Genomic DNA, 18,759 nt, shown 5'->3' on the forward strand with positions numbered 1-18,759 from the left:
TGGTTCCCAGCACATAAATTGAGCAGCTCACAACCACCTGTAACTCTAGCTCCAGAGGATCTGGAACCCTCTTCTAGCTACCAGCAGACATGTCACAAACACACACACTGAACACACACTCTCTCTCTCTCTCTCTCTCTCTCTCTCTCTCTCTCTCTCTCTCTCTCTCTCTCACACACACACACACACAAATAAATAAAAAAAAAGTATCAAAAATAAATCTGAAAAAGTGAATTAAAAAATGAATCTCTTCAAAAAAGAGAATTGTGACTTGCCTGAGGTCACATACCAGAGTAAGCCAGCACTTCACTTGGCAGGGGTGGGGGCATCTGCTGCAAGATATGGCTGTTTGTCCCTATGGCACTGCAGCATGACCTCAGGAACCATCTGGGGCTTCTACATCTGGGCTTGTGCCACTTTCACTTCACAACAGACTACATATGTTCCACATACAACATTGCCTTCCAAGCCTCTTGGGAAGCACTCTCTACTCTCTGATGCTAAGAGACCTGCAGTTTTCTCTGAATAGATTGGGTTTGGGGTCATGTTGGCACAGCCTACTACATTGGCTTGGGTCACAGGGACACTCTTCAGAGGAAGGGTCAAAGAACGGTGAGAAACATGAGCTCCAGGCTTCCCAAGATCTGCATGCAAAGTCCCCACTCCTGTCTTTGCTAATTCTGTGGGCCCTGGGCCACGTGCCTCAGTTTCCTCAAAGTGTACAATCCGATGATTCTTACTCAGTTCATGGGCAGTTTTGAAGCTTGAACTGTGTCAGTCTTCTAGAATAATCTCTGACCTATACAAATTTATACATACTAGCTAGAACAATAAAGATAGAGCAAAGCTACAAGTCCATTCTCCTATGCCCTTCTTCCTAGCTAGTTAGGCTGCCTCCTGCCTTAACCAGCTGTCTTCTGTCTCTTCTCAGTACTTCCAGCGCCCAGTAAACATCTGCCTAGAGTAGCCCCAGTGGGGCCTGGGCTCCACGGTTACCCCTGCAGACCATCCCACCGAGTTGCAAAGCGACCAATGGGCCTCCTGCGGTGCCACTGCTCCTGCTCAGCCTCGTTCAGGTGTCCCACAGGTGTCAAAACGTTCAAGGACACCCTCACTTTGCAGACGTCCTTTCCCCTGAATGCCAGTTTGCAAGAGAACCAGGTGGCAACCCAAGGGACCCCATTGATCCTCAGTGGTCTCCCCCAACTTCTGGCCGGGGCCAACCATCCGAGCAACCCAGTACCATCCCAGGTCATAGGTGCTGGGTCAGCAGGGCCCAGCACTCAGCCCCCTGGGACTGTCATTGCTGCCTTTATCAGGACTTCTAATGGGCATCAGTGCCTGTGGTTAAGGAGGGGCCCCTGAGGTCCTCTTCATATGTGCAGGGTGTGGTAACTGGGGCCCCAGTGGAGGGGCTGTTGGTCCCTGAAGAGACCCTAAGAGAGCTCCTGAGAGATCAGGCTCATCTTCAGCCACTTCAGAGTCAGGCGCTCTCAAGAGGTTCCCATAACCTGAGCCTTGTGGGGAACCAGACTTTATCTCCCCCTAGCCACCCCACTGTTGGGCTAACTCCGGTGGCTGAACTTGAGCTCTCATCCGGCTCAGGGTCCCTGTTGGTAACTGAGCCTAATATGACCACCTCTGGGAGCCTGCTGACCAGATCCCCCACCCAGGCCCCTTTCTCCCCATTCAATCCCACTTCCCTCATTAAGATGGAGCCCCATGACATATAAACAAAGGGATCAAAAGTATGACCCTCCGGGGCAAAATTGTGAAGCATTTTCGTGTGGACTTAAGTAGAGTACCCGCCCTTACATCTAGCGCGGTGAGAGAAAATTTGATTCCAAGTTCCCTAGGCCTATCTGGCGTCGTTATGACCAAAGTACGCCCAGCTCAAGCATTGCTGGCATCAGACATGGCCTTCAAGAGCACTAGGGAGTGGATAGGCTCTTGAAAGGATAATGAGATGACTTGGTGATGGAGGGACATCCACAAGCCAGGAAGCCGCTGGTCAGAGGCTTCCCAAGAAGTTAAGTCTGGTCATACTTCGCTATCTATATTCCTTACACAGGGAACTTACCATCCGATATGTGAATATCTTCTTCGTATGCATTTGTGTGCACTTGTGGTTCTGTATCTTCATTTCTTCGGGGAGGATGGGATTTAGATGTCAGGTCTTTTCTTCGTGTGTGTGTGTGTGTGTGTGTGTGTGTGTGTGTGTGTGTGTGTTTCCGTCCATTCCTAGGTCAGCCACAGAGATGAGGCATGTTTAAGAGAAAGCACTCTGTAACTTTTTTTTTTGCAAGCAACAATGCCATTCTGAGACTGGAAGGTACTGGTTGAATGAATGTCCCCCTCCCAGTCTAAAGAGACGTCACAGAGCCGGAACAGGTCTTGGTAGGAGAGCTTCAATGGGTGCACATGCTGAGAGGACATTGCTAAGGGACAAGAGTCCACTTGTGTTGAAACCATAGCGGGAAGGAAAAGCAGCACACTTAGCCCTGGGAGCACTTGCTTGTCAGATTTACCTTGCTATCAGGGTGGAACTTCAGTCCTTTGCTGAAAGTTGTGGGGCAAAGCACTTAACTATAGTCAGCCCCAGTTATAAAGTCCCTAGCCGGACCTGAGTGGATAGAATGTCTGTGGCCAGGGCTTTTGGCTGTTTGGATAAAATCAGCCCTGTGCTTGACAAGAATAGCCCTGTTTTGACCCAGTGTTCTTTGTCCCCTAGCTTGGGTTCCCTCTTCATTCTGTTTGTCCTGAGAAATTTCACGTCATCAATTGCTGAGGCTAGTGGGGTGTAGCCCGGCTCCAGCCATCAGTCTCGCTCTCTCTCCCATCCTCCCTCTCACAGTGGCTCTGAAAGACTTTAGGAGGACTGTCGGTTTTCATCTCCAGCCATCACACACAGCCCAACTCTTGCTTCACTAAGAAGACAGGAGCAAGAACACATGAGTTCCTACAGCTCCTGTTAGCAACTGACCCTGCGCCTCTTTCCCCTTTCTGGAAAGAGTTCTTCTGGTCTCTCTTAGTCTCTCAGCGAAGGGTCTCCATTTCCCTTCCTTGAATCTACTTGCCTCTCTCCTACCAGGTTTCGGGGCAATGTGTAGAGATGCCAGGCCCAGAAGCAAGTCTGGTGAATTCGGTTAATGTGAATCAGTATCAATCAGTATCCAGGACCTTTGCCATGTCCTCTGTGCCAAAGCACCCACTTGACCTAACTACCTCCCTGGCTGGCCATTGTTCTCCCCTACTGTTCTCTCTCCTTCCCTGGGGGGAAAGGGACCATCTGTGGCTATGCAGGTGCATTTGCCACATTCCCAGCAATTGACACTGAAACGTCTGTTCTAATAAAATCGCTTAGGATGACAGTCTCTTGATGGGTGGAAGGAAGCATCTCTGTAAGAGGTCACCATTGTTGCTGTTAGTGTTGATGTTCTTGTTGTATTTGGGTTTTAGTTTTTGGGGTTTTGAACTTGCTCTGTTGGTGAAGATGACCTTGACCTTCCAGTTGTCTTGCCCACCCCCCCTTGTCACATATGTTATCCCCGTGTGTTTCTATCGACCAAACCCACGACTTCATGCAAGCTTCACGAGCACTCTTACTCTTCCAAGCTCAACCAGTTTTCGTGAGCACAAAGGGACAGCCCTTTGTGAGTTGGGGTGGCCCTGCGTCAACCTGGGACCTGAATTCTGCATACACATCCTAACTCCAAGGCAATCCATTCTCCTAAGGCTGTCAACACTCTCATAGTCAAATCATCTTCTCTATGGTTGTCCGGCCTTGTCATCCCACACGTGCTGAGCCCTTCTACACCACTGTGCTTTTAGTTTCTGTGTGGGTTCCTCCTCATCTCTTTGTGTGTGGGTGTTCTCCAGCTGTCCCACTATTGTCAGTTCTTTAAGGTAAGGTCAACCCAGAACCTGCTTCTCTTAAATCCCTGGTGCATGGCTCTGGTGATCTGCTTCTGTTAATGATGCCACCTTTTTCCTGACCTTCTTCTATACTGGAAATCTCAGAGCTGTCTGGTGTGCTATATGTACTTGATCCTGCCCCTCACCCTCATCTCCTGATAGCTGGCCTGTCTTCATCCCCTGAGCCTCCAGCCTAGCTCTTACTGCTCAGCTTCCGCCTTCCCAGTATATATCAGCGCCCTGTTCAATGTGACTCCTTAGCCCTTCACATCTGCCTTCCTCGCTGAAAAGCCTTCAGTGAGTCCTGGCTTGAGGATTGGGCCAATACTTAAAATGCTCACCACCACCACCCCCAGGCTCTTGTAGGGGGCCTAGGGCTAGCATTAACCCTTTAGTTCCTGAATCGTGACAGGGCCCAAGGAATTGGGGAGCACTTGGATAGCTATGGGTAGTAATTCTCGAAAGATTTGAAGTTTGATATCAATCCCACCAGGGAAAAGAGCTCCAAGTTGGTGGCACTTCACTATTGGGTTCTCTGATATTCCCCATGCCATGCCACGTCCTCCAAAAGGGTTCCGTTTAACCAATATGTTCTATCTTCTTCCTAACAACGAAAAATTGTGTCTCAAGATGGGATTCGGTGGGAACAGTCAGTTCCTAACTTTTAATTCTTAAACTTGTAACTGCCACTTGATGGACAGGTGATTAGAAACAGCCTGTGACAGCTCTATTGTAATCACAAACTGCTACTTAGACCTTAAGTTCAGATCTGTACCTTTAATCTCCCATGTGTGTTACTTCCTGGGGGGTGGGCACCACCGCGCCACCCACAAAACTGGGCATACCTATGAAGCAGGTGAACATCAATGACAGGTTACTATTGATCTGACGAGAGCTGGGTATCAAACTCTGAGGTAGCTGACCTCTGTTCTCCTCTCTCCTCAGGCAGTTACTCCAGGTGCTTCACTGCCCAAGGCCTGCCATTCTTGGCTCAGTGCCCCCATGGTACCACCTCACCCCCTGTCTTAACATGCAAGATTTGTATTACTTTCAATATCCTCTGATCCTAAAGACACCTTCCTATTCAATTTCTTCCCTACACAGTGTTAAACGAGCTAACTGGTTAACTAACCCTTGCTGACAAGCGTTATGGATGAGGCTTACAGGAGAACCTCAGGAGACAGAGTTACTTTAACCAGAGTCAGGCAGCAGCAATCCCCCTGCTTTTGTGATGGCATAATGGAGTCAGGAGTCAAGTGGTGGTCCTCACCTCCCAGTGGCTGATATGTGATTCCCTCCTGGCTCCCACAGCACTTTGTATATACCTCTCATTGTAGCACATGTATGTAGTTCTTTGATTGTGTTCATGTATGTTCCCCTCCAATAGACTGTGAGCTCCTCAAGGCCAGGAGCTGTGTGCTAGTCAGTGATGTATCCCCAGCACCTAGCCACAGTGCCTGATACACAGTAGGTGCTCAATAAATGTTTATTGAAAGGCTGAATGAGTTCAGATTCCAATTGTGGGACCTTCTGCCCTACATGGGAGCAGGAAGAGGATAAGCAGGTCGTTGCATGCTCAGGAGCTAATCATGGTGGTTTTGTTATTTTGGTGTCTTTTGGGGTTTTTTTGTTTTGTTTTGTTTTGTTTTTGGTCGTGGTGAGGACAATCTCATGGTTGACTATGTGACCAAGCATGACCTCCCCAATTCTGAGGTTACAGACATTCATTGTCACCCCCAACCCCCACACCTTATTTGATGCTGTATGCCAGATTACCAACTGAGCTACATCCCCAGCCCTTACCACGGCATTTCGACCCATCATAAGATTTCATGCAGTTACTCCCTTTACCCACGTGTTTATCTACCATTGGGTTCACCAGGAGCTTAGAGCTGCTTTCAACTATGCTGTGCTGACAGGCGACTCCCAAACAACTGCCACTGCCTCCCTTCTAGAGGCTTCAGCACTATTTCCTTATCCCTTGGTGGGACTGAGGTAGAAATGTCACCCCCTCGGGGTCACATGCTTGCTGACTATACTTAGAAAGGCAGTTAGTTACCTAGGGCTTTGGAGGCTCTGGACCAGGGTCAGCAAACTCTGGGCTCCCAGTTGCAGCAGCCTCCAAGCGCGTCTGCCCTGCGCCAGGTATGGAAGCCAACATCCAGCAGGTGGCGCTGTGGAGCTGGCGATGGTGGACCAGCCAGGCGTAGCCCGGGAGGGAGGGGCGGCCAGGGCGTGGCTCATTACTCCCCCGAGCGAACTGATCGGGCGTGCCCCTGTCCTTTGGAAGCTTTCCCTGATTCTCAACTTCTGGGCGACTTTGGTTCCCGCTGACAACCTCTCTGGCTTCGAAGCTTTGAACTTTCCCCTCGGTCCCTTTCCCTCTCCAAGGGGAGTTAAGCAGTCTGCGGAATGTCGCCTTTTCATTGGCCAACCGCTCCCTGGCCCCGCCCCCGGTCTCTCCTGCGGGCAGGTGAGCTAGAGGCGACCGGGCTTCCCGGCTCGCTGCGGACTTCCTAAACCCGCAAAAAGCAAGCTCTAGGCAACCTCCAACCTCTCGACAGGCCCCGGATCTGATGCTCCTCTCCCTAACTTGCCTTTAGGGACACTTTCATTCCACCGCTTTCTCCTTGAAACGGGGAGAATGATCGAGGCATCTGTTACAACCATTTGCCTGCAGCTTGAACCCAAACTCCTGGAGGAGCCCCCTCACCCCTGGAGCCTAGGAGGAGCACACACCCAGTGGCTAGCCCCCCACAGTGGAAGCTGCCACTGTAAGGGGGGGGCACATAGAGCTAGGCCTATCCCCCTTCTTAATCTAGCAGGCCGGAACATTTGGTAGCTCTTCCCTACCCAACACAGCAAAGGCTGGAAGAATGTTTGCCACCAGGTAGGATGAAGCGCTCTGGTGTCAGCCTTGATCTTTGTAACCTGACAATAGTTTCCAGCTAATGTGTGGATAAAAGAACACATACGCATGAAAATATGGAAGTGCTGTTCTTTTCTCCAGGCCTCTGCTCAGAATGTGCCCTCATTCCAAACATCACTCCCTGATGTCTATATTTAAGTACGCACTGTTCACTACCTCTCCCATGCCATCTGTTCCAAGCATCCAGGTGCCCTTGCCCAGGCCTTTGAGCTCCCACAGCATTTGGGGCCTATCTGAATACTGTTAACTACAACACTGCTCCTGTAACCTCCTGACATGTCTGACTTCTGAACTGCATTTCCTTTTCGTTGTTTTGAGACAAGGTCTCACCTACATAGCCCGAGCTGTCCTTAACACCCCACCCCCACCCCCACCCCCCCCCCGCCCTACCTCTGTTCTTCAGTGAAGTAGAACTACAGCATTATCACACCTTGCTGTTTGGGGACAGGGTCTTGCCATATAACCCTGGCTGACCTAGAGTTTACAGCAACCATTCTGCCTCTCCCCCCCATGTGCTTGAGATCCTGGGCATGCACCACCATGTATGCTTGCCTTCTGACTTCAACTAGAGGATGGGCCTGAAATTAGAAACACTATGGGGCGTTTGGGCTGACCTTGTGATCAGGAAGTGGGGAGGGGAACAACAGGAAGGCAGATTAGTGCTGTACCTCTAAATGGATGGTGTTTCTCTATCTAGGCAAACCCAAATGGAAGCAAGTTTCTGAAGGATGGGCAAGGAGAGAGCTTAAGTTTAGTCCTGGGGAATGTCTGCACTCTAAGAAGCCAGACACATCACTCTCCTGGCCTGCCTACTCAAGCCACAGCAAGAGGCCCAAAGATACAGAGCTTTAAGATTAGAGGCCCCAGACCTTCACAAAGACTCCTCTCAAATGTCTCTCAGTAGCAGAGACATTCTGGGGCCTGCAGACAGACCTTCTGCCACAGTTTATCTTAAAAGATGGAGGAGTTGTTGTAAAACAAGGGACAGGTGGGTGGTCTTGCCTTACAGCTAGCTCACCAGAATCTAGAACCACGGGACAGCCAGCGCTGGGCAGGTGGGCAGGGAAATTACAGATACAACAGTGTACATGCTGGCAAGGGTAGGGGCCAGGCGGGGAAAACAGTCCAGTCAGGTGCGTAGTCCCAGCCCAAAGAGGAATCCACAGTAGACAATTCATTCTGATAGTGTTGGGGGATCACACCACCCAGCAGCCCAAGGATCCCTCCTCCATTTCTAAATCAAAGCAACCCCAAGTTGAACTATTTTCCCGATAGGTGGGCAAAGGGCCCTGGAATGTGCCCCTTTCCAGAGTCCCACCCTGACCTAATGAGCAAAGCTCTGTTTGACTTGCTTTCCCCCCGCTTTATCTCTAGGGACCACTTAACTCCCCCAAAGCCACAAATGGGCAAAGTGAGGACAGGAGACAAAGGCCCTGACACAGGTTTTTCAGTATGCAAGTGTTTTTGACTCCACAGCCAGTTGCTTAAAACGAAACATAAAGGGCAGCGAGAATACACACCAAAATGCAAAACCAAAAAGAAAACAAAACCAAAAAAAAAAACAAACAAAAAACCCAGAAAACAAACCACACAGTATAATTTCCAACAAAACAAAATTGAAATCCAAACCCCCTCAACTTCATATATATATGTATATCTATATATATATAATCTTGTTGCTGTTAAAAAGGGAAAACAATTGTTCAAAACCATTTGGGTAGGATGATGGGCTGTCCTACAGAAGGGGGCTCAGAAATTCCCCTGGGAACAAAAAACCACACACAGTTAAAAGAAATAGTGCTCCTAAGTGGATCAGGAGCCTCCAGAGAACAGATTATCCCATCCCAAACTGGTTTTTTTTTTTTTTTTTTTTTTGTCTTTCCCCATTTTCTTCTTTTGTTGATGTTTAGCACCTGTACAATAAAACTGTACCCTCTCCATCCAGAGCCACCCACAGCGAGGCCCTCCTGCCTTTGGATGGTACACACTCTCTACTAGGATTGTTCGGAAAAATAGCAATTGGTAGAAAAATAGGGGGGAGGGGGGCAATGGCACGGAGGGGTGGGGTCAGGGAAACAACCCAAGCTCCTCCTGTCCCCCTCTCTGGTAACAGATCTAACTAGGCACCTGAAGGCCTAGGAGCCACTCACTCAGTCCCTGAGTGGCTATGGAACCAGGCTAGAGACTGGTAACGACTGGTCCCTTGCCTTCGCGTAGTTAGTCCCAGGGCCCTTTAGAGATTCCAAAGGAGAACCAAGGGCAGGTGGAGGAGAGAGGGGTAGAGGGGCTACAAGTCTGTGGGAGGGATGGCAGGGCAAAGTCTGGGAGGTGAAAGGCTCACTATCTCAAGATGGGGAGCCCCGGGGGTAGGTGGGGCAAGTAGGGGAGGGGTACAGGGCAAAAGATGTCAGAATACGTTTATACTGTGCGCTGAGCGGAGCACTGTGAGGGGAGCACCTTGCCTCAGGTCTGTCAACCTGCCTTTATTAGAGTAACTCGGGAATCCTGCTCCCTAGTAAACACTCAAGATGGAAGCGCTGCTACAGAGGGCAGGGTGGGTGAAACTGGCAGGGGTGGGGCAGCACCAAAGGCCAGGGATTGGCCCCCAGACCCCCAGCTCTGGGCAGGCAGCAGATAGGTTGTTTAGTCAGAGGATGGCCCCATTCTTCCTCACCCTGCTCCCTCTCCAAATGGAGAGAGAGAACCTGGGAATAATTTTCTCAGAGGGTGGGAGCATCCCCAAAGCTTATGTAGAAAGAAAAGGGAAAGAGAGGTAAAGAAAGAAAGTCCCTCGATACAACAAGTTGTCTCAAATAGTCACAGTGATACAGACTTCTCAGAAACCAATGGAACAATACAAATTAAATACTAATAAAATAAATACTATGGAAGACAGAAGAGCACAGGGAGACAAAAGGGGCACTCAAGAGATTTGGGTTTTTCTCATTTCTCCTTAGGACAGGCTATAGCCACCCAGGCCCATGTTTGGTCTTGGTCATAAGCATAGAAGCCAGTCCGAGGGACCCTGGTGCCACCTCCCACCATCTCCAGACCTCTCGTCTTCAGAAGTGGAGTTCAACTTTCCACCCCATCACCAACCAACCACAACAACAACAACAACAGGGAGATGAGAACTAACTGTAACCCCCCACAACAAAAAAGAGAGAGAAAGAAATCCAGTCACTAATGCTGGCATTGATAAGGCGGCTTCTTGTTGGTCCATATTATTGCCCATTCTGCAGTCTGGTGCTCGTGGGGAGACATGAGCGGTGGGGGAAAGGGTGAACTCAAGGAGAAAGAAGAACGGGAGGAGGCTGTTTGGTCAACTGCTCCATGACTGATATTCCACCTCAGACCCTAGGAGCCGCAGCAGCTCTGGCTCATACTGCACCAGCTCCACAGTCTCTGAGGAGCCCGGGGGAGATCTGTCCTCCAAGCTCCCAGGCCTCTCAGCAGGGGTCAGCAGCTGACTTGAGGCCACCTGCCTGTAGAACTCAGCCTTCGGCAGGGTGGTGATCTCAAGGTGTGGGAAGCGGGCCTGAAAGATTCGTGACGAAAGCTTCAGTCTCTTCAGGACATCACTGAAGAGGAACCAGTTGCAGGGTCTGGAAAGACAAAGATAGAGTTAAGGAAGAAGGCTCCGGAGGAAGAGTGGGGCCCCAGAAGCACCACAGAAGGCCAGGAGACCAAGTGACCCCCACAGTCCACCCCCATGCCCATGCTTCCTATTGAGACGTACTGCTACCTCTTACGAAACCACAGGTCTCTGGAGTGAGGCTGGGTTAGCACATACCTGCCCCAGCTTCTGGCTGAACATCAGTGAGTACTCACCTCACAGGCTCGCTCTTCCACAGAGGGCAAGCCTGGGGCAAACTAGGCTCAGCCTGCTACGCCATGGCCTGACATTTACTATCTGCTGACCCCAACTCCAGATAACCCTGCCTGGCCTCCCTCTCCTGATCTCACTCCTGCTTACTTGATCTAGATCTTCCCTAGTGGAGGTGGAGCTGTGGCGAAAGGCCTAAACTGTGGGTAATCCAAAAGGCATTTCTCTTTGGCTCTGGAATGTATTAGACAACTTTTTTCCCTCCAGCAGCAGCAGCACCAATGTTTCTGCAGGCCCAGGGTTCACATTACAGCCAGTCTGCCCTTGTGGAGCACATCTGAGACTGGGCGGCAGCCTAGGGACAGCTGGGAGGGGTGCTTCAGAGGCCGCTTCCCAGCCAAGCCCTTCCATGAACTTAAACCAGGAAGAAATAGCACATCCTCTCTTCGTCCGGCCTTACAGTTCTTCCTCCTAGGCACTCCACTGTCTCACTTGCAGCCTCTGTCACTTCTGGTCTGGGCTCCAATACAGCAGCCTTACACTTGCTCTGTCTCTGTTGAATCCTTTTGCTTAGTGGGGGACCTAGCTAATAAAGCTATTTTAATACAGGCCTAAATACATAGGTTTCTTTTTAAGTGCTGAACAGAAAGTAAGAGTACCAAACAGCACAGGTATGGGTTTCTCGGTCCCTTGGGTCCTCTTTTCTTAAAAGAAAATATGATCCTCCACCCCCTCCCTCATCGAACAGCTTTTACTGACTCTCTCATACTTCCAGCAAACAAACCAACTTGGGGCTCAAAGATTAGGAGCATATAATGATTTTCTAGAGTGCTCGGATTCAATTGTCAACACCCACGTCAGCAGCCTCATTACTGGGCCCCAACTCCAGGAGATCAGACACCTCTAGTCTCATGTCTATATCCACACATACAAATTGACATATCTATGCATAATTAAAAATAAAATAGCCAGGCATGGAGGCACCTGCCTTCAATCCCAGCCCTTGGAAAGCGGAGGCAGACAGAGATCTCTGTGAACCTGAGTCCAGTCTGGTCTACAGAGTAAGTTCCAGGTCACACAGCAAGTTCTAATTCTTCAGTGTAATATTAAGCCAGACCTCCAAAAGATGATCCCAATTCAATTTCTTCGACTCAATCTCCAGTTCCCCACATCCACTCACACACACTGTATCTATCCCCCGTCCTACCAGAAACACCTTTGTTCTAAAATTGTACGTGTAGAGATACTTTGCCTGATGTATCAGTACGCTTCTTATACACGCCTGGTGCCTGCCGAAAAGAATGCTGGATCTCCTGTAACTGGACTTACAGACCATCATGGGCTACCGTAACAGGTGCCAGAAACTGAACACAGATCCTAGAGACCAGTGCTCTTAACTGCTGAGCCATCTCACTCCTTTTTGAGACCGAAGCTCTCATTATATAACCTTAGCTGACTGGTGATTTACTCTGTAAACCAGGCTGGCCTCAAACTCAGAGATCCGCCTGCCTCTGTCTCCGAGTGCTGGACATGCGTCCCATCTGGCTTTTGCTTTTGAACTACTTGAGTCTGTTGTAATGCCTTTGTTCGTGCCTTCCCTATGCCTTTCCTTCTTTTAGCCCAGCTCAGATGCCATTCTCAGTCTATAAAACCTCAAAGTAACCGAGTGTTTGGTGCATCTTCCATGGCCCCATGACACTCAGCCCTCTTATGGTACTTCTAACAGCCGATTTCCAAAATGCTACAAAATCAACATAAACTCTGCTCTTCTCTGGAACCAAAGAGCAGAGCTCAAGATGGACTGAACTTTTTATTTTTCACTTGACATTCGTTTTATAGTCATAAACCTGCTTAGAACATTTGGTCTTTTATTAAAGTTCATTGCATACTTATCTGTCTACTACACTCAGCTGGGCTTTTCTGAAGGCCAGAGTTGGCTGAGCCATGGATCACAAGGTTTGATCTGGGGCATAAAACATGTTTATGAAATCAATCATTCCATGGTATGTAAAACACCTATCTAGTTAGCTGGACATGATGGCTCAAGTCTTTAATTACAGAACTTGGAAGGAAGAGGCAGGTGGTTTGAGGTCAGTCTGGTCTACCTAGTGAATTCTAGGCTAGCCAGGGCTACATACAGATCCTATGTCAACAAAACAAAACACCCTCATCTATTTAGACTCAGTTATTTTTCCCTAAAATCCATCATTTCTTCCATGGCAAAGTCTGTCACATAAAATTAGGGAATGGAGCATTCTAAGCTAAGAACCTGACAATCAATACCATATACTTGGACCATGTCTTTCAAAAAATGAAGGTAAAGGGACTGGAGAGATGGCTCTGTGGTTAAGAATACACTGTTTGCCAGGTTGGGGATTTAGCTCAGTGGTAGAGTGTTTGCCTAGCAAGTGCAAGGCCCTAGGTCCGTCCCCAGCTCAGAAAAAAAGAAAAAAAAAAAAAAAAAGAATATGCTTGCCAGAGACAGAAGGAACACACATTCAGAGCCTGCCCCACATGTGGCCCATACATATACAGCCACCCAATTAGACAAGATGGATGAAGCAAAGAAGTGCAGGCCGACAGGAGCCGGATGTAGATCGCTCCTGAGAGACACAGCCAGAATACAGCAAATACAGAGGCGAATGCCAGCAGCAAACCACTGAACTGAGAATAGGACCCCTGTTGAAGGAATCAGAGAAAGAACTGGAAGGGCTTGAAGGGGCTCGAGACCCCACATGTACAACAATGCCAAGCAACCAGAGCTTCCAGGGACTAAGCCACTACCTAAAGACTATACATGGACTGACCCTGGACTTTGACCTCATAGGTAGCAATGAATATCCTAGAAAGAGCACCAGTGGAAGGGGAAGCCCTGGGTCCTGCTAAGACTGAACCCCCAGTGAACTAGATTGTTGGGGGGAAGGTGGTAATGGGGGAGGATAGGGAGGAGAACACCCATATAGAAAGGGAGGGGGAGGGGTTGGGAGATGTTGGCCTGGAAACAGGGAAGGGGAATAACAATAGAAATGTAAATAAGAAATACTCAAGTTAATAAAGATAAAAACAAAAAGAATACTGTTTGCTCTTCTAGGGGACTTGAGTTGAATTCCCAGCACTCAGGTGGTGACTCAGCTCACAATGGTCTGTAACTCTAGTTCCAGTAAATCCAATGCCCTCATCTGGCCTCTGCGTCGCAGGCACAGACATAGCCCAGAGGTTCTCGTGCTTGGCTTAATGAAAGGTATGTGGCCCTTGGTTGCCCATGTTCTTCTATACCTAGAGAAAACTACTCTAGTCCTTCTATCGCCTGTGACCCAAGATCGTGTTTCAGAGAAGGAGGTGCTGGATACTTCGGAGGAATTAACTATGCAATACTCTATCTCAGAGGCCCAGCCTTACCTTCTGAGATCAGCTTCTGCCCAAAACAAGGAGACTAAGAACAAAAAGGCAACTGATCCTACATTAAAAAATTAGATTTACTTGATCCCACATTTAGAAAATATATTTATTTTATGTGAGGGTTTTCCCGCATGCATTTGGATGCACACCATACATGTGACTGGTGTCTGTGGAGGTCAGAAGAAGGCATCAGATCCCTTGGAAGTGGAGTTACCTATGGTTCTGAGCTGCCATGTGGGTGCTGGGAATCAAACCTGGTTCCTTTCATGTGCTCTAGATCGCTGAGCCATCTCTCCAGTGTCCTGGTCCAGCATTGTTATTCATTCAGGTCCACCTAACACTTTCATATGCTGCACTGGGAAAACCATCACAAGCCACAGTCCTGAAGGCTGACAACCTCCCCTCAGCAAAGAGTCGTTTGGGCTCAGTCTAATACCAGGTGTCAGGTATACCCTAGTCCCCAAAGAAAGGGTGTCCCCATGTAGTAGGCAGAGTCATCTGAGCCAGCAGAGCAGATCACCTTACTGATCTGAAGGCTATGAGAGCCTGTGGTGGATTGCTTAAGAATCCTAGTGGATCCAAAGCTATGGCAACCATATGTCTTGGCTTTCCCAAGAATTTCAACTGCAAATACTCTGTGTAGCTGTCCCCAGAAACCACAAAAAATGTTCCAGAGATTCTAATGGTTCATCATCCCAAATATTTCCCAGATTATCGCCTACACACACACACACACACACACACACACACACACACACACACACACACACACACACACCAACAGTGCACAAAATTCTTAGATTTGGGGGCCTAGAAAATGCATCAAGTTGATAGCCAAGGTGTAGCTCTTGGGGCCTGTGAAGCCTGAATTTGGATGTAAATTCCATTCCATCCCGACTGGAGGAGCAGGGTGTCTTTCCTCTGTTCTAGCACTCATTCTCCACATAGCCTGTGCCTCTTTCTGAAGAGCTCCTCCTTCCCTAGGCAGGCCACACGTTGCCAGGACACTGTCACGCAATCCCTGTAGACTTCCCAGACACTTACCCACGGGACACTGACACTTGGAGGTTGTAACAAGGGAGAAGAGGCTTGTCTGAGAGTTCGAACATGAAGTCATCCTGTTCTGAATCATCCCCTTGCTCAGCACTCCCAGGAGGGTTATGGAGGAGGTCACAGGCAAACCCGTCTTTTTTCTCTATAAGATAAGAACACAGGGAATCAGCTACAAGCACAAAACTGAAGGAAAGAAAAGGCTCCATAAGGAATACAAAGGGGCCGCTTAGGAAATACATCCAAGGCCACAGGTCCCTGGCTGCATTGACTATGGGCTCGTATCCTTGAGAGGACACACGGTCTAGTCTTGGAAGGAAATATGTTGTAGGCAGAAGTTCATTATCCTTCTCCACCCTCTGCTTGCCACCCTCTGAAGGAGGATGTTCCACATGAAGACAGAAAACACTAGCAGCTGTTAAGGGCTAGTAACCTGTCCTCTGGCTATAGGTTGCCCAAACCACCTCACTGCCTGATCCTCAAGTCAGTGACTTAGAAGCTTCCCTTCTCCAACATCATTTGGGTGTGGCCCGCTGTATTTCAGCCCAACCTTCTGCTCCTACTCTCCAGCCCAGCTCACTAGATAAGGGTGTGCCGATCTTCCCGCTGCACAGTGCTTGGGCCTAAGGGTTAAGGGTTCAGGGCAGCAGCAATCTCAAAAAATAAGAGCTGAGCCCAGCACCTTGTTGGCCCACACCTTTAATCCCTGCTCTTGGGAGGCAGAGGCAGAAGGATCTCTGGGAGTTTCAGGGCAGCCAGAGTTAGAGTGATACCCTGTCTCAAAAAACAGAGCAGCAAACAAGAAAACCAAACCCAACCCAGAGAAAAAAATAAAACAAGTGAATGAGGGCTACATCACAGGGACAGAGTGTCGACAAAGAAAGCTGCTGGCTAAGGAAGGGGCTGACACCTTCTAAAGTTTGAACAGTACCAAAAGAGGTAGTAGGATTTACAAAGCACCCAGGGTGGGGAGAGGGACAAGGCAGGAGAGGATGACATTATGCAAATCCTTGTGGCATCTCAGGCTTCAGACTAGTGAGAGACTCTTGAGTCTGAGGGGGAAGGGCTGAAAGCTACTACCAGGTGAGGAAAGGCTGTCCCCACAGTGGGGCTCCTACCTCTGAGACATACTGAGACATACCCAGCACCCCCCGCCCCCCAGCTTCTTCCCAGTTTGAACTTACCCAACACAGAACTGCTGTAAAAATCCCAGGATGCACGAGGGTCGCCCTCTGCCCTGCCCTGAAGATCGGAGAGGTGATCTGATAAGAGAAGAGAGGTGTGAGACACAAAGGAGAGCTCGAGGATTAGCTGTATGGGGTTGGGGGAGGGGAAGTGGGGAAGGCTCTAAGAGGGACCGGGGGTGATGGTAAGAGACACAGCAGATTGCAAGCAAGCAGAAGCTCCATGTAGCCCACTGATGTATGGCCTAGTTTTTAATCAAAGGAAAAAATACCCTCTAGTTTTAGTAGTTAAAAACAGGGGGATTTAAATTAAAAATTAGATCTCCAACATTTTATACAAAAAGATAAAATTCAAGATCTGGCAGCATTGTCTCTGCATTTCTAACACGCCAACAGTTGGCTGAGAAAGCTGTGACATGTACACTTTTCAGTCCCCACTGGGCCTCTTCTCTTTTTTACACATCAGCCTGAAGGCGTGTTGCTTGGGGACCTCAGCTTCAAAGGGCACAGGGCATTCCTCTACAAGCAGAATCCTACGCCTATCACAGTAGTAATGTGTCCAGTCACGATCTAGCTTCTTTATAGGAACGTGAGTAGCCATGGGGATAGCTCAATGGTAGAATGCATGCTTAGCATGTACAAGAGTCTAAGTTTATTTATAGCTCAAAAATACATAAATAACAGTAAAGCTCGGCATAGCAGCATGCGCACACTCCCTACTACTCAGAAGGCTGAGGGAAGAGAACTGAGTTTGAGGTCAGCCTGGGCCACTAGAAGAAATTCTGTCTCAACAAAACAAAACTAAACACCATTAATCCTTTTGCTTCCACCCAAAAGAGCTCAAGAGGAGAGGCTAGAAAATGGTTCGTCAGGTAACAAGCCTGGTAGCATGAGTTTGATCCTTGAAGGCATGGAAAAGGCTAGGCATGGTAATAAGCATTTATAGTCCCAGAACTCCAACAGCCAGACTTGAAGTAGAGACAGCAGACTCAACTCAAAGCTCAAGGACCACCTGGGCTGGAGTATATCACAACAAAAACAGATTCTGTTTTTAAAACATGGTACTATGAGAGGACTACCACCCCAAAATTTGCCCATCGGCTGCTACACGCATAATGTGGCCTGTAAGGGTGACACACACAAACATGCGTGCACACACATGATAATTTTTTAAAAAGAACCAAAGACAGGTGTTCAAACAAAATTTTGTACACATGAACTGACATGGCTCTATTCACAACGGTCAAAGGTAGAAGCAGCCTAAAGGTCCATCGAGGGATGAATGGATAGACAAAATGAGGGAATGTCCACACAGAAGAACGTTACTACACCATAGAAAGGAACAACCTGGATGGTAACTGAAAGAAGCCAGGTACAAAGCACCAATAAAGAAAAGAGTAGGGGGTACTGGGAGAAGGAGGGTCTGATACTGTGATGTAAAGCAAATATATACATTAATTAAAAAAAAGAAAAGAGTACCACTGTCACATACATGATCTGGGAACACATGATGCTAAGTGTAAGAATCAGTTACAAAGACGACATATACATGATTCCATCTCAATGAAATTTCCAGACTAGGCCAGGCTAGTAAGACAGAAAGCAGACTGAGGATGCCAGCATTGGGGGGTGGGGGAGGGCAGTGACTAAGAATAGAGCTGGGGTTTCCCTCTGCAATGATAAAAAAGTTCTGAAAGCAGATAGCGGTGACCGTAGTACTGACTCGACACTCCATCAGCAGCTGTCTCAAGTAGCTAACTTCTTCTATGTGTCTACCGCAATTAAAGACATTTGCAACCTACCTTTTGCTTCCTAGCTCTAAAGACAGACCTTAGGTGGCCCTTGGCCTCCCTGTTTCCTAGCATCGGTCAGTGAACAGGTAGTGAACAGGTAGTGAACAGGTTCACCTCTTATCCCCACCCAGATACAAAGCAGGCTTTCCTGTCAAAGTTACGTGTGCTGCCTTTGAGTGCAAGGCTACAAGTTGCCAGCATGCCAAACTGTACAATTAGTAGGCTGACTGATTGTCACCTGCTTTCAAGTAGCACCTAGGCAACAGGAAAGAAGAGAATCCAAAGAACACACGGAGATGAGGGTGGCCACCTGCAAAGCCAGTCCCAGAACTATATTGGGAGTTATTTCCCAAGGAGTGTAGCTTGCTTCTCCACTGAAAGTATCATGCGCACACAATGCCTCCTCTGGGCCAATTGAGCAGCAGGAATTGTCTCATGTAAGCCTCCAAAGCCACTCCCTTTGGTCGCCATCTTCAAGACATGAAGAGCTGCCATCCCATTGAGAAGGCACCAGGAAACAGCTTTCAATGTAACAGCAGAGTGAGGAACCTTAAGTTGTGTAGGTTAGACCTCTGTACACCCCACATAAAACTTGAGGCCATGCTGACAGCCTCCACTCTCTTCTGTACACTGTACTGCCTAAATCACAGGGATTTCCTTCTA

The 18,759-nt window shown here is 48.5% G+C and overlaps 2 protein-coding genes across 2 annotated transcripts in view; one reads left to right on the plus strand and one right to left on the minus strand.

The window, feature by feature from the left end:
- Positions 1 to 2,485, plus strand: part of Elf4 (E74 like ETS transcription factor 4) — a 39,549-nt gene extending 37,064 nt beyond the window's left edge. The window contains 3 exon segments of the mRNA XM_032890019.1: positions 963 to 1,081; positions 1,083 to 1,327; positions 1,330 to 2,485. Of these exon segments, the coding sequence (XP_032745910.1) occupies positions 963 to 1,081; positions 1,083 to 1,327; positions 1,330 to 1,733 (768 nt within the window). The 3' untranslated portion in view covers positions 1,734 to 2,485.
- Positions 2,486 to 8,287: 5,802 nt separating this feature from the next.
- Positions 8,288 to 18,759, minus strand: part of Bcorl1 (BCL6 corepressor like 1) — a 67,137-nt gene continuing 56,665 nt past the window's right edge. Inside the window, 3 exon segments of the mRNA XM_032889718.1 lie at positions 8,288 to 10,449; positions 15,114 to 15,264; positions 16,304 to 16,381. Coding sequence (XP_032745609.1) covers positions 10,167 to 10,449; positions 15,114 to 15,264; positions 16,304 to 16,381 — 512 coding nt within the window. The 3' untranslated portion in view covers positions 8,288 to 10,166.

Source organism: Rattus rattus, chromosome X (assembly GCF_011064425.1).
Source record: "Rattus rattus isolate New Zealand chromosome X, Rrattus_CSIRO_v1, whole genome shotgun sequence".
NCBI lineage: Eukaryota > Metazoa > Chordata > Mammalia > Rodentia > Muridae > Rattus > Rattus rattus.